This window comes from Stomoxys calcitrans, chromosome 2 (genome assembly GCF_963082655.1).
Source record: "Stomoxys calcitrans chromosome 2, idStoCalc2.1, whole genome shotgun sequence".
NCBI lineage: Eukaryota > Metazoa > Arthropoda > Insecta > Diptera > Muscidae > Stomoxys > Stomoxys calcitrans.
Genome location: NC_081553.1, coordinates 196553776 through 196579055, shown reverse-complemented (window position 1 = coordinate 196579055; position 25280 = coordinate 196553776). Strand labels below are relative to the sequence as shown.

The following is a 25280-nucleotide window of genomic DNA, read 5'->3' as shown; positions in this document are numbered from 1 at the left end:
GATCTATGAAACTTTGCCCACGAAACCATGGGTCTTAAATCAAAATCGAGCTTCGGGCCTATGATAACTAGGGTGCGTCAATTTGTAAGGGACAAAAACCACATATAACTGATCACGGTGAGAAATATGCCTATTTATCGCTGGTTATCAGAGCAATTATAAAATAATAGCTTGCTAAATCACTTGGCCTGCTCTGTAGAAATTTCGAAGTTAACAACTTAAAATGACTATATCACCTCAATGGGATAACTTTCACGAAAAACAGTAGAACAAAACATTTCTAGCGAATACAAAACTGGGATAACGAAAGGTATGAGTTCTATTTTGTGTGTATTTTTTATGTTTTCATTTGTGCCACGAACACCTCAACACTTAAATAGACAATAGGAAAAAAAAGAAAATAAATTATACCAAACAGTGGGCATTTGCCTTGCACCTGGTTTTAGTTTGTTTCAAATAAATCAAAAAAAAAAATTAATGATAGTTTTCAAATCCTATGGAACTTAAGTTTTTCAACTTTTGATTTGTTCTAAGCCAATACGAATGGAAAAAATAGTTTTAAGTCTTTAAATTGCATACTAGAGGAATTAATGTTTTAAAATAAGGAAAATAAATTACTATAAAAGTTATACTTAACAGGAAAAAACAGCCTTCAAAAAGTTCACACATAGACATGGAACGCTTTGCAAACACCATTTAGAATTCATCATGCCGTACGGTCTCGGGATACAATTGATCTATTAATTTGTTTAGCAGTTGAGAGATTTCCAAACGGTATTCATCCTCCGATTGGGAATAACGATTCCTCAAAGTCAATAGAACATGCCGCAGTTGTGGACTTTGAGACCAGAGTAGTGAACAAAAGGATTTTGTATTGGCAAGAGAGTGTATAAAATATTCTAGAATGTCGGGAGCCTCTAGAAAATCGTATAAGTTCGATGTGACCAGAGCGTCCATTGTTTCACAGTATGAGTTGGCCTGCAACCATTCTGGGAAACTTAGTTCTGCATATTGAGCAGCAGCCAGGGGATCATCATCCACCGTGGATTTGGATAGAACCAACTCCTTTTCCAAAACAATGTCACTGATTAGTGTGGCAGCTTTTGCTTTAATTTTTAAATCGCAATCTTTGCTCAACACTGACACCAAGGCCTGTGTGCCCGATGTGGAGAGAATACGTTGTTGGGCATGTGGAAATTTTCTTAATAGGCTACTGAAAGCATACAGAGCCGTAGAAAGCTCTTCAGTGCGTGTAGAGGTCATCAGAATTTGTGTCAAATGTGATCCCACATTCCTTTCGTATACTTTAATTTGCACCTTGGGATTATTCTGGGACATGGCTCCCAATACCCTCATGGCCTCTACTTTTAGGCCCACATGAGTGTAAGACACATTGACTAGAGTAGGCAAAATAACATGATCCAAGCCACCTTGTTCCACAAACAGTAGGGCATTATCATACTGAGACATGAGATAATTAAAACTTTCCAATATCTGAGTTTGTATCTTAATGCGGGCATCAGCATCCTTGCTCTCCTTGGTGGCATTGCGAAATTCTTCAATAAATTGTATTATAATTTCGGCATCCGATTTAAAAGCTTTGCGCATGCCTTCAAATGTCTTCTTCAGTTCCTCGTAGGAACGAAACTCTCGCTTTGCTTTGGTTCCCCCTTCTTCTGGGTCATAGTCAATGCCAATCCTTTTAAAGGCCTCATCTAAGTGTTTGATTTTCTTCTTAGCTTTTCCATTACTATCACCATCTTCATCTTCGTTTCCACCATTATCGTCCGGCAAAATTGACAGTGCACCATCTTTGTGCACAGCTCTTTGAATGTGCTCATTATCTTTATCATATTCTTCCTGTGATTCATCCAAAAGCTTGGCTTCCTTTTTACCTGTTTGCAAATTAATACGCACATGTAAACCCTGAGGGATGCCTTGACCTAAAAAAAAAATACGAGACGTTTTGACAATCACTAATGAGATGCATTACTCGATATCGGACACATCATACATACCCTCTTCAATTTCTTGCCATTCATGGGTGGCCACAAACGTCGTGTGATTCTTCTTAGTTTCCTTGGCCTCTTTCGTCCATGTCGTCTGGATTAAACCAATTAATATCAAAAATGTGCAAAATTTCATAGTTTTCTTTCAGCCTTTTCACTTGTTTTTAATTTCTAAAAATTTACTTTCTTTAAATCGCTTTCTGATGTGATATTTGTTGTTTTTTATTTTGCAACCCAAAAAAACATATGGCGGCACAGCTGAATAGAAGATAAGGGGACCTATACATGGTCTAATAAGTTGATTATTTAATCTTATTACATGCTGTGTTTCATTTAATGGTTGGTACCATGACATAATTACCAGGTTGTGTACCGTAAACAGCTGAGTACAATTTTTTCTCGTGAAGTACACTATCTGTCAACAAGTTTTGGTTGTGTGTGGCTGAAATTGTGCACATGGTGTTCTGTTACGACGTTCAACATCTTAGCCATATGCAGTTCGAATCGCTCCATAACCTGATATAGCTCACATATAAATTGTTCTCCCGATTTGACTTCTTGAACCGCGATTTTTATCCGATTTGGCTGAAATTTTGCATATTGTGTTCTGTTATTACTCTCAACAATTGTGCCAAGTGCGATTCATATCGTTTTATAACCAGACATAGCTCCCATATTGTAGCAGAATCCATGGTGGTGGGTTCCCAAGATATATTCATTTACAGGTAGTAGCAGTTGCCCAACAACAAAAAATTGAGTGCACTATCTGTCAAAATCAATTGTTAGTGCAACTCTTTTATGTGTGTTATGGTTCTTAACTATAATACGCATACAAAACCAAAACTCGTTGACAGATAGTGTACTTCACGAGAAAAAATTGTACTCAGCTCGTTTATGGTACACTACCTGGTAATTATGTCATGGTGGGTACCCAAGATTCGGCCCGGCCAAACTTAGCACACTTATACTTGTTTTTATTTAGATTGGAATTTCCTTCGTCATTTTGCGACCAAATTGAAATTGAGAGTTAAAGAAAAAAATCAACAAACATTTGATGATTTTTCATTAAGCACATTTGACAACCTTAATGATGTTCATGGGACAGACCCAACCTTCTATTAGTGAATCCTTTGTGTGTATAAATGTATGTATATGAAAGCTAAATATAAATCTTAACCGCTTTTGATAATAATTAACAAATATGTCAACAGTTACAAAAGAATTATATATACAATCGGTTGAGAAATGACAATATTATTGCAAATTACAAATATAATAAAAAATAAAAAGTTATATCTATTTTTTTCAGATACATATAAAACACATAAAATGGATATGTTGAAACATAATCCCATAAAGTGGCTCCCGTTTGGAAGTCATAAGTATTAATTACTTTCTTTTGGTGCTAAATATATCATGCTGTGTTTTTTTTCTGTGTACTAGTTGTTATTTTTCACAATATTGCTATCGATTTTTGTTGAAGGTTGAATAATCGATATTTTTACACTTATCGATAGGTATTATCAGCTGATATATTTCACAACAAAACTTTTATTTTCCTCGAGTTCATAAAACGGTCGCCCAAGTAAGTTAATCCACATAATGGCATCCTTGGTACGAGTTTCCCGTCTGTTGCAAGCTCCATTAAGACGCACTCAAAGTATTCCCGTCGCTTTATATCACGAGAATGTAAGTATATATATATATTTGGTCATCTACCTCCACTGGAACGTGGGGAAATGAGATGCCATTGCCCAACACTATAGATAGTGTAATAAGTAGTGTTACCAGTTCTTTTATTATCTTTGTTAATACTTCTTAAAAAGGCAACTATTTTCAAGGTCTTACACTCTGTACATACTGTAATTTCTATTTCAAAGTGAAGGTTCTATTGCCGGTTCTTGTTGTTGGTGATATTTTTGGCTAATTGACAAAAAATATGATGTGAAGGGGGAAATAAATGACGACTTATTGTTTTGATCGCATTGGTGATTGTATTGGAATATCTAAGATTCTCCACACATAACAACAATAGAATAGATGTGTTTTTTTTTGTTGGTTCTTGAGGTAAAGGGTAAAGTCCCATTAGTTAGAGGAAGATGAGCAGAGTGTTAATTATTTGCAAGATAATGGGTATTGTGCAATAGTTAAAACCAATTTGTTTAACAAAAACCTAGATTAAAAGATACTTTTTTTCTACTGCTTGCTTGTTGTGGATCTACGTAGGTAGTAACGCCGCAAACTAAATTTACATTTTCAATAAAATGAGTATAGATATATTCAAAAAATTTCTAAAAGGATTTTAGACCTTTATCATAAGAACAGACAAATATTTTACGGCCAACTAGAATGACCATAATGTACAAAATAAGCATCATATTGACTTTTGTTATGGTCTATACGTAGGGCGGCCCGGTAACCGAGTTGGTAGAGTACTTGGATTACCATTGCAGGGGTCGTGGGTTCGATTACCGCCAGAAGTCTTGGTCTGTCGCTACTTTGGTATCACAATGTACTTAAAATTGTCTAAGTGAGTCTGTAAAGGACTTCCACTCTTACCTAACCCAACCTAACCTATGTCTATGCATATTATATTTTTACCAATTACGATTCGTTCGAAACAGATTTGTGAGGTAATTTTAGGGAAACTAAAAAACGAATAGAAAAATCTTTTGTTACGCTTGCCATTAACCTTTTGCCACAATTCCAACTCAACTTTGAGCACCGCTAAAGGAGATGATAAAATGGTAGACATCATTAAAAAAGCTCCCGCTCTCTTTATGCCAAGCCGGCCGGTGGGCCTAAATTCCTCTAGCAGGTAACAAAACTAGCATACCAGAAGATGGCTAAGGATTGCTACCGCGATCTGCAAGGATGTTTCAACAACAATAACAACGTAGGACCTTGGTTATTTGATCCGGAAAGACGCGAATGGTATATCAGTCTCCTTTTTATTGGTTATTGACCAAGCCGACTGTAGGCCACTGCAGCGCAGAGGTTAGCATGTAGGCCTATAACGCATAAAAAAATTTCAGCCGTGGTTATCTCGTCCTATTTTGTGAGGTACTATGCAATTTAAAAACTTCTCCCCAAAGTTGTGTCGCACTGAAGCACGTCGTTAGGATTCGGCTGTAAAAAGGAAGCCCCTTATTATTGACCTTAAACTTGAATCGGACAGCACTCTTTGATGTGTGAGAAGTTTGCCTCTGTTCCTTAATGAAGTGTTCATGGGAAAATTTGCGATCATCCCGAGATTGACAGGGCGAGAAGAAACGCCATTCGTTGAATCTATGATCTCCAAGCTGATGAAGAACCATCACAATTAACCGTGGACATGGTTCCAAACTTCATTCGCATCGCCAAATCTAGGTTGCGATGGAATTTTTACATTGGTTCAGAGAAATCTGAATATACCGAGAGTCGAATACCCGACAGGTTCACAACCTGACGTTTGACTCTCTTATAGTTGCCGATTTCTGGGAAAGAGACTGAGTGATTCAGCAACTAAAGTCAGGAAAACATTCGAGCCATGGGAAAACCGTAAAAGGTTTTTCCTTTTATCGTCTGTAGTTAAGACGCTTGAAACACTATTTGGCTTTCAACCCTTGTTGGAGAGTTTCCCAGTGCGGACCCACATGGATTCGGTAAATTGCATAGCACGGCGAATTATTTGTGCGAAATCTCTTCACCCATTAACCGAGTTTTGAACCGGATCATCGTAGCTCTAGGGGTGCTACCTTCGGCACATTTTAACCTGTACCTGTCCTACATTCCGCTCACTTTAGACGGCATCGAGATTGTATCGTATGCAGATGACGATCATGATTTCAAGCCTCTACGTTGATGATTTTTGGAATGTATTAAACGTCAACCATATCAATTTTGTAGCATATATAGCTGCAAGATCTGTCACCAAATCTTCAGCCACATTTTTCACAACATGGACAGTGGAAGTACGTTGGCAATTGAATATGAGAGTCGATGGAGTAAAGATTCCGACCTCAAACTTTCACAAAATGTATGAAGCTACTTTTGACAGCCTTTACAGGTCCTCCGCACATGCCACAGCAGTTTGTGGCAAAATCAGAAGCAGGACGATTATTTTCAAGTCACCTTGTTAACTACGTGCATCAAGTACAAAAAGTATCCCTGAAGATATCTATGACAGGAATTTCGTGCTGAATTTCGCGTTGCTCACAAATCCTTAATCGTTTTTCATTATATGCCGCTAAGCTCGTTTCAGGTGCCTGAGTCTTTTAGCTGTAAAAACCGGGCATCCACAAAGGAAATGTTAAAATGTCTCATCTTTACCCAAATGCCCTACGCACGCAGCCACTTGCTTCAACTATTCTGTAAATTTGCGACCGTAGCCCTATGTAACCTGTAATGTTGCCGAAAGCCATACTGACTACGATACTGCTACCTTTCAGCAATATCTTCGTCCTCTCACGGTGCGGATCCATTTTTGGGGATTTGGTCGTCCCACCCATCGTTTCACTATTACCCATCGCTTCACGCGCGTTCGTTGCCCACGCCCTTATCTGGGACTGCGACGCCCCGTGTTTACCGAATTTATTAACTGCGGCCTTCTTGGCCATACAGCCACTTTGTGTGCCTTTTGCTGTTTTTGTTGCTCTTGTAGCAGTGTGTTGTGTTCTATAGTTTGTCTGCTTGATTCTGTTGAATATCCATATTCAAGAACTCTGCGACTAAGGTGGGGTGCGTCCTGAGGTATCTGAGTCTGAGTCGAGAGTGAATTTGGCTGAGCAGTTAAACAGGTGACGTTTGGTCCCATTTCACAGTCGGTACACACATCCTACACGTTGGTATTAATCCTTGCTGTGTAGGAGTTGGGGCAGCTGCATCTGCTGTATCGTAAATGAGCCAGAACTTATCTGGTGTGCCGGCAGAGGCCTCCGTAGCGCAGAGGTTAGCATGTCCGCCTATGACGCTGAACGCCTGGGTTCGAATCCTGGCGAGACCATCAGAAAAAATTTTCAACGGTGGTTTTCCCCTCCTAATGCTGGCAACATTTGTGAGGTACTATGCCATGTAAAACTTCTCTCGAAAGAGGTGTCGCACTGCAGCACGCCGTTCGGACTCGGCTATAAAAAGGAGGTCCCTTATCATTGAGCTTAAAACTTGAATCGGACTGCACTCATTGGTATGTGAGAAGTTTGCCCCTGTTCCTTAGTGGAATGTTCATGGGCAAAATTTGCAATTTGCATAGCTATTCAACGCATCCGTTGCCGTGTTTGCATGAAAGTTGTCCAGACTCTTTCGTAACCCTTTTCTATGGTCCGACACCAAACCATTCCGAACCGTGTCATCCTCAGAGAAGGCGGTAATACCCTTCTTACATTCGAAGGCCGTTCTGGATGTTATAACCCTGATGTCCACTTTACAGTTTGTAATGATAGTGGCAATCGACTTCCTCGTGATAATATAATACCACCTCAATCATTCGGTGATCACCTGGATGGCAGCCGGTTGAACGTACCGGATTGACCCGATGGAGGCCAGAATCGGCAGGGGTTGCCGACTCAGTCTACAACACACTGCAACAACAACACGGATCTACGCCTGAGCGACCCTATTATGAGCAGGCAGTCGAAAAAAAATCTCAGTCACTGGGTCCGCAATGCAGACCCCTGTGCCCCATAGCTTTGATCCGGCCGTGTAGCGTAAAATTCCATGTAGCAATACCAGAGTTCTGTGAATCCAAGGCCGCTGGCAGATGTGGTTCGCACTTGACTTCAAATGTCTCAGGCATCCGCTCCGAAATCTCTTCAATTTCATCCAGCTTTCCTATCATCATATCACTTATACCGGCAAAGTATGACCTGCCCCTATCCTCTTAGGAATAGTAGTTGAATACCCTACAACAACAACGGTTTTTTTTGGAACAGGTGCCGACGTCAGATTAGATTTATATAACCTAGATTAGGGGTCTTACATATCAGTCATTAACAACAATCGAGAAAATATTGTTCTTCCATTCAATAAAATTTTTTCAAATGGCATTGAAATTTTTCCTTAGACAATTTTTTTCTAAAACAAATCATCCATTAAATTTTTTCCAAAGACAAGTTTCCAAAAATTTTTCTTTAACGACAAAATTTCCATGAAATTTTCTCTAAAGACAAAATTTCCATGAAATTTCCTCTAAAGACAAAATTTCCATGAAATTTCCTCTAAAGACAAAATTTCCATGAAATTTTCTCCAAGGACAAAATTTTCTCTAAAGACAAAATTTTCATGAAATTTTCTTTAAAGACAAAATTTTCATGAAATTTTCTCTAAAAACAAAATTTCCATAAAATTTTCTCTAAAGACAAAATTTCCATGAAATTTACCCTAAAGACAAAATTTCCATGAAATTTACCGTAAAGACAAAATGTCCATAAAATTTTCTCTAAAGACAAAATTTCCATGAAATTTTCTCTAAAGACAAAATTTCCATGAAATTTTCTCTAAAGACAAATTTTCCATACAATTTTCTCTAAAGACAAAATTTCCTTGAAATTTTCTCCAGAGACAAAATTTTCATGAAATTTTCTCTAAAGACAAAATTTCCATGAAATTTTCTCTAAAGACAAAATTTTCATGAACTTTTCTCTAAAGACAAAATTTTCATGAAATTTTTTCTAAAGACAAAATTTCCATGAAATTTTCTCTAAAGACAAAATTTCCATGAAATTTTGTTTAAAGACTAAATTTTCATGAAATTTTCTCTAAAGACAAAATTTTACTGAAAGACACCGTCCGGACTCATTATTTGTGAAAGAAGTCTCAATTCTGTTCCTTTTTTGCTTGTTTTGGGACACATTTTCCTTTTGATATTGGAACAGATTTTACTAGAACCTTACTACAGATTAACCTGATAACAGATTAGAAGCTTAAAGTGAAAAGAAAAATGCAAATTACATTATTCCCATAACACAGTATTTTTAAGCAACTCATTCCTTCCACAACACCCTCGAGCCTCTTTGTCTCACACGCTCATTTTTTTTCATTATCTCTCAGACACATTTTGGCTGATAAGATTAGCAAGAAAACATTTTGTTTTATAGCCCTATTAATTTGTTTACGTTTTACTTGTCTCGTTTTTTTTAAATCCCTTCCTCAGGTCGTTGAACACTATGAAAATCCCCGCAATGTGGGTTCTTTAGATAAAAAAGATTCCACGGTGGGCACTGGTCTTGTTGGTGCACCAGCTTGTGGTGATGTCATGAAATTGCAAATTAAAGTCGATGAGAATGGCAAAATTATCGATGCCAAATTCAAAACTTTTGGTTGTGGCTCGGCCATAGCGAGCAGCTCTTTGGCCACCGAATGGGTTAAGGGCAAGACCATCGATGAAGCAGGCAAATTGAAGAACACCGATATTGCCAAGGAATTGAGATTGCCCCCCGTAAAATTGCATTGTTCCATGTTGGCTGAAGATGCCATTAAAGCAGCTTTGGCTGATTACAAAGTCAAGCAGCAGAAGAAGAAGGAGAATTAATTCCGAGCTAAAAATTAAAATGGATGCCCTGGAAAAGCTGTTTGGAAAGCAGAGTTTTCACAATTATTTGAAATTTATCTAGTTATATATTGTAGTAGTACTCCTAGTGTACGCTTAGTTTTAACCAAACTCAACCACCCCAACCCAAACTTGATTAAAATCATATTTTTGTAAAACGAAATGTGTAAGCCTGAGCTTCACTGGAAAGTTTTTCTATAATGATACTATTTAAGATGAATATACGTTAAGAGAAAGTTTAGTAGAGTTGAAGCTATGAAATGACTGAAGGAAATCTATATACCTAAACGACTCCAGCTGGAAATAGTCTATGCCCATTTTTGAAAAAAGAAGCAGATGGCAAAGTCCATATAATGCACCTTTCTTAAGCTTACAACTACAACCACAACAAATGAATATTACAAAAATAAATTATATGCTTTAATTGTTATAAATATTTATATTTGTAGCTTTATTGTACACATTTATTGATCTTTTCTGGCATACAGTTGTCCCTTACGTTCTTCATTGAAATTTAGGATAGACGTACGGATACATTGCCACCGCATTCTCCTTTGGACTTTACTTCATAAGCTGGAAATTGAAAATATGTTTTGTGATTAATAGCAGTGATTGTGATTGTATCCATTAAACTTACGATCATCGCTATGTTGACAATTGTAATTGCCCATAACACATTCGTTGCCGAAAGTTAAAAGACGTTCCTTATTGCCATTCTTAGCCTTGGCGCAGATCGGTTCATATTTCTCACCGCAGTTTATGGAACAGGCAGGACCTTGTTTGTTTTTGGATGGAGTGGCCAAAGCTATGGCAACCAAGCAGGCAACTTAAAAATGAACCAAAAAAAAAAATTTTAATTATTTTTTTTTTATATTTAAAGTTTGTAGCGGAGTAAAATCGTAATGAAAATTACAACAAAATCAAGATTAAACAGGAAATTGTCGTTGTTGTTGTAACCACATTTTCATGTGGAGGTGGCGAACTCCATTAAAATGTTTGTTCTCAGACAAGTTAAAATGTGCTAAGATCGACCGGGCCGTATCTTGGGAGTCCACCACCAACTGAACTTTGCTGAAGGGCATGTGTGTACTTTGCGTACTAAATTTATGCAGTATAAGGCAAAAATTTAAGCAATAGGACAAGACTAATCGCGAGATCGGTGTATACGGGTGCTATATCAAGTTGTAGACCGATTTAGACAAAATTTACCATGTTGAGAGTGGCTCAAGATGTCAAGTCAAGAGATGGAAGCCATGTTGTGTTGTAGCAGTGTGTTGAACATCGAGGCTGCCAAACAAGAGCTGCCTTGCCAATGAAGGATTTCATCGGATAAATCCGGTATGTACAACCGGCTGCCATGGGATTGAGCCATGTCATGTTATCTACCGATTTCAACCGTACTTAGCACGTTTGTTTGAGATCGTAACAGTATTTGCGACATTCGATACTATCGATAATTTCCTATCTCCTATATTTAAAACGAAGATGAGAAGTAAAAATCAAAAGACCATTTTATATAGAAGCATTATCAATGCATAGATCGATTAAAATCAAATTTAATAAAGTCAGTTGAAAATCATGAGAAAAATTATTGTACAAAATGGGATAAAAATTGTGCCCTCTATAGGCTCAAGCAGTAAAATCCAGAGATTTAATAAGAAAGTTATATTGGGTTAGGGGCCGAAACGAACGATACCTGAAATACTCAACAAGAAGTACGACTGAAAAATGTGAAATAGGGATACATTCATGATCGGATCGCTAATTTTTTGTTCAACTTTGAACTCCGATCTGTGTGGTGTTTATTGTTATCCCGACAAGCTAGCTACCGGGCGCGTCCACAGGTTGCGGATAGTGGAATGCTCCATACGGAGTAGCAGCAATTACAGTTGCGGACAATCAGCGGTATCGAGCGGAGAGTCTCAGTGAGAGGCCGTGCAGCACCCGCTCTTGCATAAATATGACAAGGCGAGTTATTGGCGCCTTTAAATAACCAGTGGTCATCATGTTATCGTGGCGATAGGTCCTTTGGACCGGAACGAGCTTGTACACCTAAAGAGGCCGTGCAGCACCGACTCTTGCATAAATATGACAATGCGAGTTATTGGCGCCTTTAAATAACCAGTGGTCATCATGTTATCGTGGCGATAGGTCCTTTGGACCGGAACGAGCTTGAACACCTAAATTAGCTAGATGAGAATCGCCACCTCCACATGTAGACATATGGCTACAACAACAATATACATTCAGTGGTGATTATAAACACCCACTGAGACACACATTTACATATGTGTTCTATTTTTTATACCCTCCACCATAGTATACCCCCATACTAATTCCGTCATTATGTTTGTAAGTCCTCGAAATATTCGTCTAAGACCCCGTAAAGTATGTATATTCTTGATCGTCATGACATTTTAAGTCGATCTGGCTATGTCCGTCCGTCTGTCTGTCTGTCGAATGCACGCTTACTTTCGAAGGAGTAAAGCTAGCCGCTTGAAATTTTGCACAAATACTTCTTATTAGTGTAGGTCAGTTGGGATTGTAAATGGGCTATATCGGTCCATGTTTTGATATAACTGCAATATAAACCGATCTTGGATCTTAACTTTTTGAGCCACTAGAGGGCATAATTCTTATCCGATTTGGCTGAAATTTTGCATGACGTGTTTTATTATGACTTCCAACAACTGTGTTGAGCATAGTTTAATTCGATCCATAACCTGATATAGCGCCATATAAACCGAACTTGAATCTTGACTTCTTGAGCCACTAGAGGGCGCAATTCTTGTCTGATTTGGCTGAAATTTCGCACGACGTGTTTTGTTATGAATTTCAAAAACTGTGATAAATATGGTTGAAATCGATCCACAACCTGATATAGCTGCCATATAAACCGATCTGGGGTCTTGACTTCTTGAGCCTCCAAATGGCGTAATTATTATCCTATTTTGCTGAACGACTCCTCCCAGGACAGTCAACATAGGTGTCAAATATGGTTCGAATCGGTCTATAGCCTGATACAGCTCCCATATTAACCGATACAGTTCCCACATAAACCGATATCTTACTCGAATTGTCTGAAATTTTACACAATGACTTCTTCTATGGTCTCCAACAATCAATTCAATTATGGTCCCAATCGGACCATAACTTGGCGTAGCTCCAATATTATAGCAATTCTTTTCTTTTATCCTTTGTTTGCCTAAAAAGAGATATCGGGAAAAGAACTCGACAAATGCGATCTATGGTGGAGGGTATATAAGATTCGGCTCGGCCGGACTGAGCACGCTTTTACTTGTTTTATATGAAGTTTGACCGCATTCCGCTCGAAAAGCCGAACAGAATACTCAGCTTTACAAGGTAAAGTCATAAGCATGACTTAATTAAAAGGTAGTGTACCGTAAACAGCTGAGTACAATTTTTTTCTCGCGGTGTGCACTATCTGTCAACGAGTTTTGGTTGTGTGTGTGCGTATTATAGTTAAGAACGACAACACAGACGAACAATAAAAAATGGCGCGAATTAGTAACATACACAAAAACAGAGTTGCACTAATCACTGATTTTGAGAGATAGTGCACTATATATCTTGGTCATAAGCCAAGCTGATCAAATTTTCCAATTTCAGAGTTGCATCCAAATCCTACTTGAACGTCAAATGTTTTGTTTTACATTTTATTTCTTTTTTCACATTTTTGTCGTTTGAATTTATAGTTTATAATCATAAATTTGTGATCTTATGGCTGCTACACATGATGATGCAAATAAAAACAAGAATGTCAATTTGACGGTGTACAGAAGTTTGACAACCTAGTGGGAATTTGCGCCACCATCCCTACAGGGTTGTATCGTTGATTTCGTTGTTGTTGGGCTTATGACTTTACCTTATAATTGTACCAAGCCTGTGAGAATGGTGGTGCAAATTCCCATTTGGCTGTCAAATTTCTTGGCACTTCCTAATTGACATTCTAGTTATACATAGTATGGGGATATACTAATCTAGTTATTCCCTTTGTACTCGCCTCGAAATATTGATCAAGGACCCCATTAAGCATATATATTCCAACGCCTAAAGGTAGTTGCTTGAAATTTTGCACAGATACTTAATATTGATGTAGGTCGTTGAGGAATTTCAAATGGGCCATATCGGTTCAGATTTGGATATTGCTCCTATATGAACCGATCTCCCGATTTAGCTGCTTGAGCCCCTGGAGCCACAGTTTTAGTCCGATTTAACTGAAATTTTGCATGCGGTGTTCTGCTATGACTTCCAACAACTGTTCCAATCACGGTCCAAATTGGTCTATAACCTGTTATAGCTCCCATATAAATGGATCTCCCGATTTGATTTCTTGAGACCCTGGAATCCTCAATTTTTATCCGATTTGGCTGAAATTTTGCAAACGGTGTTTTGTTATGACTTCCAACAACTGTGCCAATTACGGTCCAAATCGGTCTATAACCTAATGTATTCTTAAACCCCTGGAAGCCTCACTTTTCATCCGATTTGGCTGAAATTTAGCACATAGTGTTCTTACGACTTCCAAAAACTGTACCAAATACGGTCCAAATCGGTCTATAAAGTGATAATCTCCCATATAATCCGATCCCCGAGTTGATTTCTTAAGCCCCTGGAAGCCTCAATTTTCATCCGATTCGGCTGAAATTTTGCACATAGCGTTCTGTTACGACTTCCAAATACTGTGCCATATACGTTTTATAACCTGATACATTCTTAAGCCCCTGGAAGCCTCACTTTTCATCCGATTTGTTCTGTTACGACTTCCAAAAACGGTGCCAAATACGGTCTATAGCCTGATATAACTCCCATTAAACCGATCTCCCGATTTGACTTCTTGAGCCCCTGGAAGCCTCAATTTTCATCCGATTTGGCTGAAATTTTGCGCATAGTGCTCTGTTATGACTTCCAACAACTGTGACTAATACGGTCCAAATCGGTTTATATCCTGATACATTCTTAAGCCCCTGGAAGCCTCACCGTAGCTCCGAATTAAAGCGATATTTGGCAGAAATTTTGCATATAGTGTTAGTTAGTGTCTGTTATGACTCTCAACAACTATGCCCAGTACGGTCCAAATCGGTCATTAACCAGATATAGCTCCCATATTTTAGCAGAATCCATGGTGGTGAGTTCCCAAGATCCGGCCAGGCCGAACATAGCTCGCTTTTACTTGTTTTTATTTGCGTTATCATGTGTAGCAGCCACAAGATCTAAAGATTTATTATTATAAAGGTGTAAATTATAAATTCAAACGATAACAAGTAAAAGCGTGCTAAGTTCGGCCGGGCCGAATCTTATATGCCCTCCACAATAGATCGCATTTGTCGAGTTCTTTTCCCGATATCTCTTTTTAGGAAAAAAAGGATAACAGAAAAGAAATGCTATAATACTGGAGCTATGTCAAGTTATGGTTCGGTCTGAACTGAATGTTGGAGACCATAGTAGAAGTCATTGTGCCAATACAAGTAAGAATTGTGCCCTTTAGGGTCTCACGAAGTAATATAAAAAGATTGGTTTATATGGGAGCTACATCAGGAGATGGGTCGATTTGGACCATATTTGACACGTATGTTGAAGGTCATGGGAAAACACGTTGTATTAAATTTCGGGAGTCAAGATTACAGATCGGTTTATATGGCAGCTATATCAGGTTATGGACCGATTTGAAACATATTTGGCACAGTTATTGGAAGTCATAATGATGCACCTCGTGCAAAATTTCAGCCGAATCGGATAAGAATTGTGCCCTCTAGTGGCTCAAGAAGTCAAGTCCCGAAATCGGTTTATATGGCAGCTATATCAGTTTATGGACCGATTTCAGGCAGTTGTTTGAAGTCATAGTAAAACACCTCATGCAAAATTTCAACCAAATCGCATAAGAACTGCGCCCTCTAGTGACTCAAGAAGTCAAGACCCTAGATCAGTTTATATGGCAGCTATAACAGGTTATGAAACGATTTCAACCATACTCAACACCGCTGTTGGAAGTCATTATAAAACATCTCATGAAAAATTTCAGCCAAATCGGATAAGAATTGTGCCCTCTAGTGCCTCAAGATATACCAAAACATGGACCGATATAGCCCATTTACAATCCCAACCGAGCTACAAAAATAAGAAGTATTTGTGCGAAATTTCCAGCAGCTAGCTTTACTAAATCGGGCATGACTAAATCGACTTAAAATGTCACGACGAACAAGAATATATATATACTTTATGGGGTCTTAGTCGAATAGTTCGAGGAGTTACAAACAGAATGACGACGTATACCCCCATCCTATGGTGGAGGGAATAAAAATGTGAAAAATTAAATAAACAATGTAAGAAACTTTTAAAACCCAAACAACGCATTTGACGTTCTAGTGGGATTTACATAAAACTCTGGTATTGAAAAATTTCATCAGCTCGGCTGATGACTTTACCTTGTATAAATTTACCTAGTAACCGTGTTTTCGATTTTCTGTGGCAAGCTCAGTCCCGAGCAAGCTCCAAATCAAAATTCAACTGTACTTTTGGGACAGAGTTTCGCTATCTCTTTTATGGGGAGATTCTGGAGATAGTCCGAAGTTCTAAAAGGTTATCCTAAACCATTGGATTGGATTGAGCCGTCCCAAGCCTCTTATCGCTTTAGCTTTTTTTCTTAATTTTAAATCAAACATTCGTGAAAAGTGCATGGAAAAACAAACAATGAATTCAAACACATTAAAATTCTACTTTTAGGTCAGCCGGAATTTTTGTATATAATACGAGAATAGTATGTGTATATATAATATGCATATAGGTATATCATATAAGCCACATAATCTCTCGTATCATATTTTCTATGGATTCCTAGAATAGATGATCTAATTTTACACTTCCAATTAAAAAAGTAAATAATGACTTGATTTTATCAACACTTCAATTAACACAAAAGAAAATAAAGGCAATTAAAAATGTACGAGTACTCCACTACTATGTTAGAATGGCCAGTCATTAATTAAACAAAATAATTACCCAAGAAGAATCCCAAAGCGAAACGCATTTTATATGACTCGTTTAGTAGTATGTATGTAAATCGATTTAAATCAAATCCAAAATCACGACTTAAGCACAGAAATGAGTTCAATCCGAGGTTAGACCGCAAACTCGACTAAATGCAAAAGCTTTTTTGATGCCAGTTTTATAGTACGAGTATGCGAATTGATGAATAGGTTCAAGTGAGCTATGTGGTGATCTATCCCATATGACAGCCAAGTGAGTGATTGTTTCCAAAAAGAACACAAAAAAACAACAACGGAAGCTTTAAAAAACATACCGTACATGATGGGCATTTCGTGTGCGAGAGAGATTTGAAGATGATGCCCAGGTTGGGCTTTGTAATTGTTTTTTAAATCGTCGATTTGTTTGTCTACATGACAGGCTTTGTGAAATTGTTAATGTTTGTTTACATTTTCGCAAAAGTTTTTTTTATACCCTCCACCATAAGATGGGGGGTATACTAATTTCCTCATTCTGATTGTAACTACTCGAAATATTCGTCTGAGACCCCATAAAGTATATATATTCTTGATCGTAGTGAAATTTTATGCCGATCTAGCCATGTCCGTCCGTCCGTCCGTCTGTCTGTCGAAAGCACGCTAACTTCCGAAGGAGTAAAGCTAGCCGCTTAAAATTTTGCACAAATACTTCTTATTAGTGTAGGTCGGTTGGTATTGTAAATGGGCCATATCGGTCCATGTTTTGATATAGCTGCCATATATACCGATCTTGGGTCTTGACTTCTTGAGCCTCTAGAGTGCGCAATTCTTATCCGATTGGGATGAAATTTTGCACGACGTGTTTTGTTATGATATCCAACAACTGTGCCAAGTATGGTTCAAATCGGTTCATAACCTGATATAGCTGCCATATAAACCGATCTTGGGTCTTGACTTCTTGAGCCTCTAGAGTGCGCAATTCTTATCCGATTGAAATGAAATTTTGCACGACGTGTTTTCTTATTATATCCAACAACTGTGCCAAGTATGTTTTAAATCGGTCCATATCCTGATATAGTTGCCATACACACCGATCTGGGGTTTTGACTTCTTGAGCCTTTAGAGTGCGCAATTCTTATCCGATTGGAATGAAATTTTGCACCACGTGTTTTGTTACGATATCCAACAACTGTGCTAAGTATGGTTCAAATCGGTCCATAACCTGATATAGCTGTCATATAAACCGATCTTGGGTCTTGACTTCTTGAGCCTCTAGAGGGTGCAATTCTTATCCAATTTGAATGAATTTTGGCACGTAGTATTTTGTTATGATATCCAACAACTGTGCCAAATATGGTTCAAATCGGTTCATAACCTGATATAGCTCCCATGTAAACCGATCTGGGATCTTGAGTTCTTGAGGCTCTAGAGGTCGCAATTATTATCCGATTTGCCTGAAATTTTGTACGACGGATTCTCTCATGACCACTAACATACGTGTTTATTATGGTCTGAATCGGTATATAGCCCGATACAGCTCCCATATAAATCGATCTCTCTATTTTACTTCTTGAGCCCACAAAGGGCGCAATTCTTATTCGAATTGGCTGACATTTTACACAGGTCTCCAACATATAATTTAATTGTGGTCCAAACCGGACCATATCTTGATATCGCTCTAATAGCAGAGCAAATCTTTTCTTATATCCTTTTTTTGCCTAAGAAGAGATGCCGGGAAAAGAACTCGACAAATGCGATCCATGGTGGAGGGTATATAAGATTCGGCCCGGCCGAACTTAGCACGCTTTTACTTGTTTTCTGTTAATAAAAATCACAGTGGATGCGTGTTTTAATGATATCAAATAAAATGAACTGTCAAAAAAAATATGAAAATAAGGCAAATCAAAATATGTATGTATTTGTTATTATAAATTTATATATTTCAACAATGGAATTAGTTTGTGACACTGATGAAAATATTGAATATTACGATGAAAATACTGATGAAAATTTTGAATAGCGCAGAGGTTAGCATGTCCGCCTATGACGCTGAACGCCTGGGATCGAATCCTGGCGAAACCATCAGTAAAAATTGTTAGCGGTGGTTTTCCCTTACTAATGCAGGAAACATTTGTTAGGTACTATGCCATCTAAAAGTTCTCTCCAAAGAGATATTACCCTGCGGCACGCCTTTCGGACTTGGCTATAAAAAGGAGGCCCCTTATCATTGAGCTTAAAACTTGAATTGGACTGCACTCATTGATATGTGAGAAGTTTGCCACTGTTCGTTAGTGGAATGTTCATGGGCAAAATTGGCAACTTTACCACAATCATCGCATTAAGAAGAAACGGAATCCTCTCTCATATCAATGGGTTTTAGATAATTGAACAATTTTTCCGATCTTCCCACCAGGATTCAAGCCCAAGCATTCATAGTAAGAGGCCAAAGCGGAAATAAAAAGGCGGTTTCACGCGAACAGCTGTTAACAGCCGGCCAGATTTTAAAGATTACAGATGTGTTTTTCCATTCTCTTTGTTGTTATCTTCTTTCTCCCATATTCTCTGCTCATGTACGCACACAAATTTCTTTGTGTGTGTTGGTAAAAAGTCGATCAGCTTGATGACAAGATGGCGGATTGTACCATATGATTTGTGGTTATTGTACAAATGAGACCACCTTTAATTGTTTCGCCATGGTATGAGGCGGCCGTGGTATTCTTTATGCCGGTCTATTACATGTGTGATCAAGTGTTTTCTGCTTAGAGGGATTTGTTCCTCAAAAAACAGGAAATGCTGTAAAGAATCGAATGAAACTTAAAACTTTGGAAATCTCGCCAAGCCTTTTAAAAAGTATGATTTAATCTACACTTGAAATGTCTGGACTCTCTGTAGAGAAGAATCAATGACAGTGCAAAAATTGGATGTTAATTGGACAGTAAATGTGACCTTACCCCGATCATAAGATAGAGAGACGGACAAGGCAACTGTTTTTAAAGTCCCGGTATCTGCTTCTCTTACCACTTGTGACCTCTATTGAAGAGTTTCAAGAAGTTGCCGATTTCTCATGGACGATATTCAACAAACAGGTGTAGAGGTCTATCAAAATTCATTGTTTCAAATTTTATCAAAATAGATGAAAAATGCTCCTTTTATGAGCTCCATACTCTATATCGAGAGATCGGTCTTTATAGCAGCCATATCCAAATATGGTCCGATTTGGACGACATTCAACAAAAAGGTTTAGAGGGGTAGGGGAACTCGATGTGGCAAATTTCATTGAAATATGGTGAAAATGCACTTTTTATTGGCTCATTACACAATATCGGGAATTCGGCTATATCCAAATATGGTCCGATCTGTACCACATTTGACAGGAATGGTTAGGAGTCTATCAGAACACACTGTGCCAAATTTCATCGAATTCTGGTAAATAATGGATCTTTTATGGCCTCAATAACTACATCGGGAGGTCGGTCAAGGGCAGCTATATCCAAATATAGTCCGATCTGAACCACACTTCACAGAAATGAATAGGGTCTACCAGAACTCACTACCAAATTTCATCGAAATCGGATGAAAAATGACCAATTTATTGCCTCAAGACTTTAAGTGTGGACATCGGTCTATGTAGCGGCTATATAAAACTAAAATCCGACTTTATGAGGTCAGAATGTCAGGTTTATATACAGAGAATAGGAAATCATCAAAAATTGTTTGGAAAATGTTTTTATATACAAGATATCTGCAATTATAAATACCCAAATAAATACTCAAAAAAGGTATTTATTGCGTATTTACCCAATAAATACCCAAGCGTTGGGTATTTTCCCGATAGAAGCCCATCTCTACTCATGCGTCACCGAACACGCCTGCACGATATTGCGAATAATTTTTTGCTGCCTACACATCGTAACATGAATTTTTATACCCTCCACCATAAGATGGGGGGTATACTAATTTCGTCATTCTATTTGTAACTACTCGAAATATTCGTCTGAGACCCCATAAAGTATATATATTCTTGATCGTCGTGACATTTTATGTCGATCTAGCCATGTCCGTCCGTCCGTCTGTCTGTCGAAAGCACGCTAACTTCCGAAGGAGTAAAGCTAGCCGCTTGAAATTTTGCACAAATACTTCTTATTAGTGTAGGTCGGTTGGTATTGTAAATGGGCCATATCGGTCCATGTTTTGATATAGCTGCCATATAAACCGATCTTGGGTCTTGATTTCTTGAGCCTCTAGAGTGCGCAATTCTTATCCGATTGAAATGAAATTTTGCACGACGTGTTTTGTTATTATATCCAACAACTGTGCCAAGTATGGCTCAAATTGGCCCATAACCTGATATAGCTGCCATATAAACCGATCTTGGGTCTTGACTTCTTGAGCCTCTAGAGGGCGCAATTCTTATCCGATTTGAATGAATTTTTGCACGACGTGTTTTGTTATGATACCCAACAACTGTGCCAAGTATGGTTTAAATTGGCCCATAACCTGATATAGCTGCCATATAAAACGATCTTGGGTCTTGACTTCTTGAGCCTCTAGAGGGCGCAATTCTTATCCGAATGGAATGGAATTTCGCACGACGTGTTTTGTTATGATATCCAACAAATGTGCCAAGTATGGTTGAAATCGACCCATAACCTGATATAGCTGTCATATAAACAGATCTGGGGATTTGACTTCTTGAGCTTTTAGAGTGCGCAATTCCTATCCGATTTGGCTGAAATTTTGCATGACGTATTTTATTTTTACTTTCAACAACTGTGTCAAATAAGGTTCAAATCGGTTCATAACCTGATATAGCTGCCATATAAACCGATCTGGGATCTTGACTTCTTGACCCCTAGAGGTCGCAATTATTATCCGATTTGCCTGAAATTTTGTACGACGGATCCTCTCATGACCATCAACAAACGTGTTTATTATGGTCTGAATCGGTCTATAGCCCGATACAGATCCCATATAAATCGTTCTCTCTATTTTACTTCGTGAGCCCCAATGGGCGCAATTCTTATACGAATTGGCTGAAATTTTACACAGGTCTCCAACATATAATTCAATTGTGGTCCGAACCGGACCATATCTTGATATCGTTTTAATAGCAGAGCAACTCTTTTCTTATATCCTTTTTTGCCTAAGAAGAGATGCCGGGAAAAGAACTCGACAAATGCGATCCATGGTGGAGGGTATATAAGATTCGGCCCGGCCGAACTTAGCACGCTTTTACTTGTTTTTCACTTGGACGATCATAATACAGAATTCTCCGGTCCAAGATGGGTGATTTTATATACGCTATTAGATTCTTGGCGAAGAGGTTAGTTCGGCGAGAAATTGAAACAGTAAAAGCGTGCTATGTTCGGCCGGACCGAATTTAGTTGAAGGGCATTATTTTATTCTTCATACCAAACTTCTGCCAAACCAGCAAAAATTAAAGCTTCTAGGAACCGAACAAGGATGACCGATCGTCTTCAAATTTGGTAAGGACATGTTTTTCGGCCTAGAGACGAAGCCTATTGAAATTGGAAAAAATCGGATCAGATTTGGATATGGCTCCCATATATATGATTGTCCGATTTGCAGTAATAATGCAATAAAATGGTCATTTGTTAACCGATTGTCTCGAAATTTGGCAGGAAAATTTTTCTTATGACTTTCGACATTACTGGTGAATTTCATAGAAATCGGTTCAGATTTAGATATAGCTACCATATATGTATATCACCCCATTTTCACATCTAGAGTCACTGCAAACGCATTTATTGACCAATCCTGCCAAAAATTTGTACAAAGCTTTCCTTCACAACTACCGCAATATCTGGGAAGGTTGCTCGGAGTCGGTTCAGATTTAGATATATCTCCCATATAAATATGTTCGTCCGATTTTCAGTAAATATGCAATAAAATGGTCATTTGTTAACTGATTCTCTTGAAATTTGGTACGAAGGATTTTCTATTACCTCTCGACATTAATGGTGAATTTCATAAAAATCGGTTCAGATTTAGATATAGCTCTCATATATATATCGCTCGATTTTCAATCCTAGAGCCACTGCAAGCGCATTTGCTTTCCTTATCAACTATCAAATATCAATCCCATGGCAGCCGGTTGTACGTACCGGATTGACCCGATGGAGATATTCATCGGCAAGGGCTGCCGCTTCAGTGTATTGGGTTGCCCAAAAAGTAATTGCGGATTTTTTAAAAGAAAGTAAATGCATTTTTAATAAAACTTAGAATGAACTTTAATCAAATATACTTTTTTTACACTTTTTTTCTAAAGCAAGCTAAAAGTAACAGCTGATAACTGACAGATGAAAGAATGCAATTACAGAGTCACAAGCTGTGAAAAAAATTTGTCAACGCCGACTATATGAAAAATCCGCAATTACTTTTTGGGCAACCCAATATTGTAGCAGTGTGTTATATTGGGTTGCCCAACAACAACTTTCACAATATCTTAGAAGTGTGCTCTAAATCGGTTCAGATTCAGATATAGTGGTAGTAGTCGAGGAAAGCGCTGTACAAAATTTTGGGAAGATTGGTAAATAAATGCGACTGCAGTAGCTCTAGAAGTAAAAATCAGGCGATATACATACATATGAGAGCTATATCTAAATCCGAACCAATTTTTATGAAATTCACCAGTAATGTCGAGAGTAAAGAGAAAATCCTTCGTACCAAATTTCAAGATAATCAGTTAACAAATGACCAGTTTATTGCAATATTACTGCAAATCGGACAAACATGTGTATGGGAGCTATATCTGAATCTGAATCGATTTCTATGAAATTCACCAGTAATATCGAAAGTCATAAGAAAATTCATCCTGCCAAATTTCGGGAGAATCGGTTAACAAAAGACCATTTTATTGCATTATTACTGCAAATCGGACGAACATATATATGGGAGCTATATCCGAATCTGAACCGATTTTGTCTAATTTCAATAGGCTTCGTCTCTAGACTGAAAAACATGTCTGTACCAAATTTGAAGACGATCGGATAAAAATTTCGACCTGTAGTTTGTACACAAATGAACATGGACAGACAGGCAGATGGACAGACACACAGACATATAGACGGACATTGCATATCGAATCAGAAAGTGATTCTGAGTCGATCGGTATACTTATCAATGGGTCTATCTCTCTTCCTTCTTATTATTACAAACAAATGCACTAAGTTATAATACCCTGTAGTACAGTAGTGGTGTAGGGTATAAAAATGTTTAGGCAGGTTTCTTTTATAAAACTGTCACATAAACCTATTTTAAGGCTTCAATAAGTTTTTTCATTTTACATACATATTTTATTTTTTAAAATCATGATTTATTTAATTCGTTTTCTTTAATATTTTTTCAGCTTTTGTCTTTTTGAAGTTCGATGCAAGTTCTCCAGTTTTGTAGTCATCAAATACCTCTCCGTGCTGGTCACAAAATCGTTGCAAAATTATTTTCACTTCAAAATTTCTAAATACGCTGTAGACCAATGCCAAGCATAACATTTGAAAGCCTTGAAAAATAAAAGGAAATGTGAAAATAAATCATTTATAAATGGCTATGCAAAGCTTTTTACCAAAAACAATAAAAAGTACAGAAAAAAATATAGTAGCGTTTGCAACACTCTGAAATGATGATTTCAGAAATATATCATCCAATATTTCGGTGCTGCTATAAATCACCACAATAAAAGAACCCAAGAGCCAGGGCACCATTAAACCTGGGCGTTGCTGTGATTAAATTAAAAAATGTATAATTAGTTTCAATTCTTTAAAAAAAATCAATTTTAATTGCACCTTCACAACACCCCAAATAAGTAGACCTGATAATAGCATCATTATAACACACACAATGACATAAATCATGCAGTACAGCTCACGGTAGGCTCGCGTTTCTTCTCGCAGCTCATAACTTTTGTACACGTCACGATAGTCGTCATAATCATAGTGCGAATAGCGATCGTATTTTACATTTTCAAATACCATTATGCCGACCAAACAATAGGTCAATATATTTAGACAGCCAATGATAATGGCCATATGTGAGCGGCTAAGGCATTTCATTGCGATTGAGCGTGAAATTCAGCGGCATCAGAGACACGAAGGTGAGCCAATGCTGGAAGACGACTGAATTGGATTGAGCTCAGATGCTTCTTAAATCTGCATCTCGCAAATCTGCAAACTAAGAGAGATGCCAATTTGGCGATAATTTTCAAAAATGTCATTGCGGTAAAATACAAAATTTTTGAAAAATGTATGCAAAATTTGGTTGGAATAGAATATTGGATAATTTTCTTACTCTAACATCATACTAGCTGAACCGGGCCCGCTCCGCTGCGCCTTCTTTTACTTTGTATGGAACAAAATTAGCCTTTGAATATTGATTTTCGTCAATTAGGTTTTAGAGAAGGTTTTTTTTAGTTTTGGCAAAGGGGCGGTGCCCCAAATACATGGTCCCACATTTGGATATCAGTTTCGTATTCTACTCCCAAATACCTTTATTTGAGCCTCATGTTGCGACGGTCAGTCAAGAATTGCTGCTTGTGGGGTGTTTTGGGGAAGGGGTAGACCCCTCGAGAAATTGGTCCCGAAAGTGGGTATCAATTTCGTACACTTATCCCCAATACCTTTAATGTGAGCCCCATATTGACGTGGTCGAAAAATATAACCGATTTTGGGGTGTTTTGGAGAAAGGGGTGGTCCACCAAACACTTAGCCCTGAAAATATATCAGCATCGTGCTCTACTCTCAAATATCA

The 25280-nt window shown here is 37.9% G+C and overlaps 4 protein-coding genes across 4 annotated transcripts; 1 reads left to right on the top strand and 3 right to left on the bottom strand.

Annotated features, from left to right (window-relative positions):
• Positions 1 to 313: 313 nt before the first annotated feature.
• Positions 314 to 2250, bottom strand: LOC106081784 (nucleotide exchange factor Sil1). The gene is made up of 2 exons (XM_013243982.2): positions 2019 to 2250; positions 314 to 1943 (listed from the first exon to the last, which is right to left on the bottom strand). Exons 1-2 carry the CDS (start codon positions 2143 to 2145, stop codon positions 697 to 699), a joined length of 1374 nt encoding a protein of 457 aa, XP_013099436.2. The 5' UTR covers positions 2146 to 2250; the 3' UTR covers positions 314 to 696.
• A 1288-nt stretch (positions 2251 to 3538) lies between these two features.
• On the top strand, positions 3539 to 9970 carry LOC106081785 (iron-sulfur cluster assembly scaffold protein IscU). Its single transcript, XM_013243983.2, has 2 exons — positions 3539 to 3698; positions 9139 to 9970. The coding sequence occupies exons 1-2, from the start codon at positions 3612 to 3614 to the stop codon at positions 9514 to 9516; spliced, it is 465 nt and encodes a 154-aa protein (XP_013099437.1). The 5' UTR covers positions 3539 to 3611; the 3' UTR covers positions 9517 to 9970.
• Positions 9946 to 16708, bottom strand: LOC106081786 (vasotab). Its single transcript, XM_013243985.2, has 3 exons — positions 16555 to 16708; positions 10172 to 10360; positions 9946 to 10107 (listed from the first exon to the last, which is right to left on the bottom strand). Exons 1-3 carry the CDS (start codon positions 16580 to 16582, stop codon positions 10049 to 10051), a joined length of 276 nt encoding a protein of 91 aa, XP_013099439.2. The 5' UTR covers positions 16583 to 16708; the 3' UTR covers positions 9946 to 10048.
• A 7121-nt stretch (positions 16709 to 23829) lies between these two features.
• LOC106081771 (uncharacterized) lies at positions 23830 to 24659 on the bottom strand. Its single transcript, XM_013243965.2, has 3 exons — positions 24320 to 24659; positions 24100 to 24253; positions 23830 to 24036 (listed from the first exon to the last, which is right to left on the bottom strand). The coding sequence occupies exons 1-3, from the start codon at positions 24584 to 24586 to the stop codon at positions 23858 to 23860; spliced, it is 600 nt and encodes a 199-aa protein (XP_013099419.2). The 5' UTR covers positions 24587 to 24659; the 3' UTR covers positions 23830 to 23857.
• Positions 24660 to 25280: the final 621 nt, after the last annotated feature.

Bases quoted from the DNA above. Each gene is read 5' to 3' on its own strand.
- LOC106081785 (XM_013243983.2), top strand. From the start codon at position 3,612: ATGGCATCCTTGGTACGAGTTTCCCGTCTGTTGCAAGCTCCATTAAGA. The intron at 3,699-9,138 runs GTAAGTATATAT...TCCCTTCCTCAG, and splicing joins TCGCTTTATATCACGAGAAT to GTCGTTGAACACTATGAAAA.
- LOC106081786 (XM_013243985.2), bottom strand. From the start codon at position 16,582: ATGCGTTTCGCTTTGGGATTCTTCTTGG. The intron at 10,361-16,554 runs GTAATTATTTTG...TTCATTTTTAAG, and splicing joins CGCTTTGGGATTCTTCTTGG to TTGCCTGCTTGGTTGCCATA. The intron at 10,108-10,171 runs GTAAGTTTAATG...TTCAATTTCCAG, and splicing joins TTGTCAACATAGCGATGATC to CTTATGAAGTAAAGTCCAAA.
- LOC106081784 (XM_013243982.2), bottom strand. From the start codon at position 2,145: ATGAAATTTTGCACATTTTTGATATTAATTGGTTTAATCCAGACGACA. The intron at 1,944-2,018 runs GTATGTATGATG...TTTTTTTTTTAG, and splicing joins ATGGCAAGAAATTGAAGAGG to GTCAAGGCATCCCTCAGGGT.
- LOC106081771 (XM_013243965.2), bottom strand. From the start codon at position 24,586: ATGAAATGCCTTAGCCGCTCACATATGGCCATTATCATTGGCTGTCTA. The intron at 24,254-24,319 runs GTGCAATTAAAA...ATTTAATCACAG, and splicing joins TTATTTGGGGTGTTGTGAAG to CAACGCCCAGGTTTAATGGT. The intron at 24,037-24,099 runs GTAAAAAGCTTT...TTATTTTTCAAG, and splicing joins TGTACTTTTTATTGTTTTTG to GCTTTCAAATGTTATGCTTG.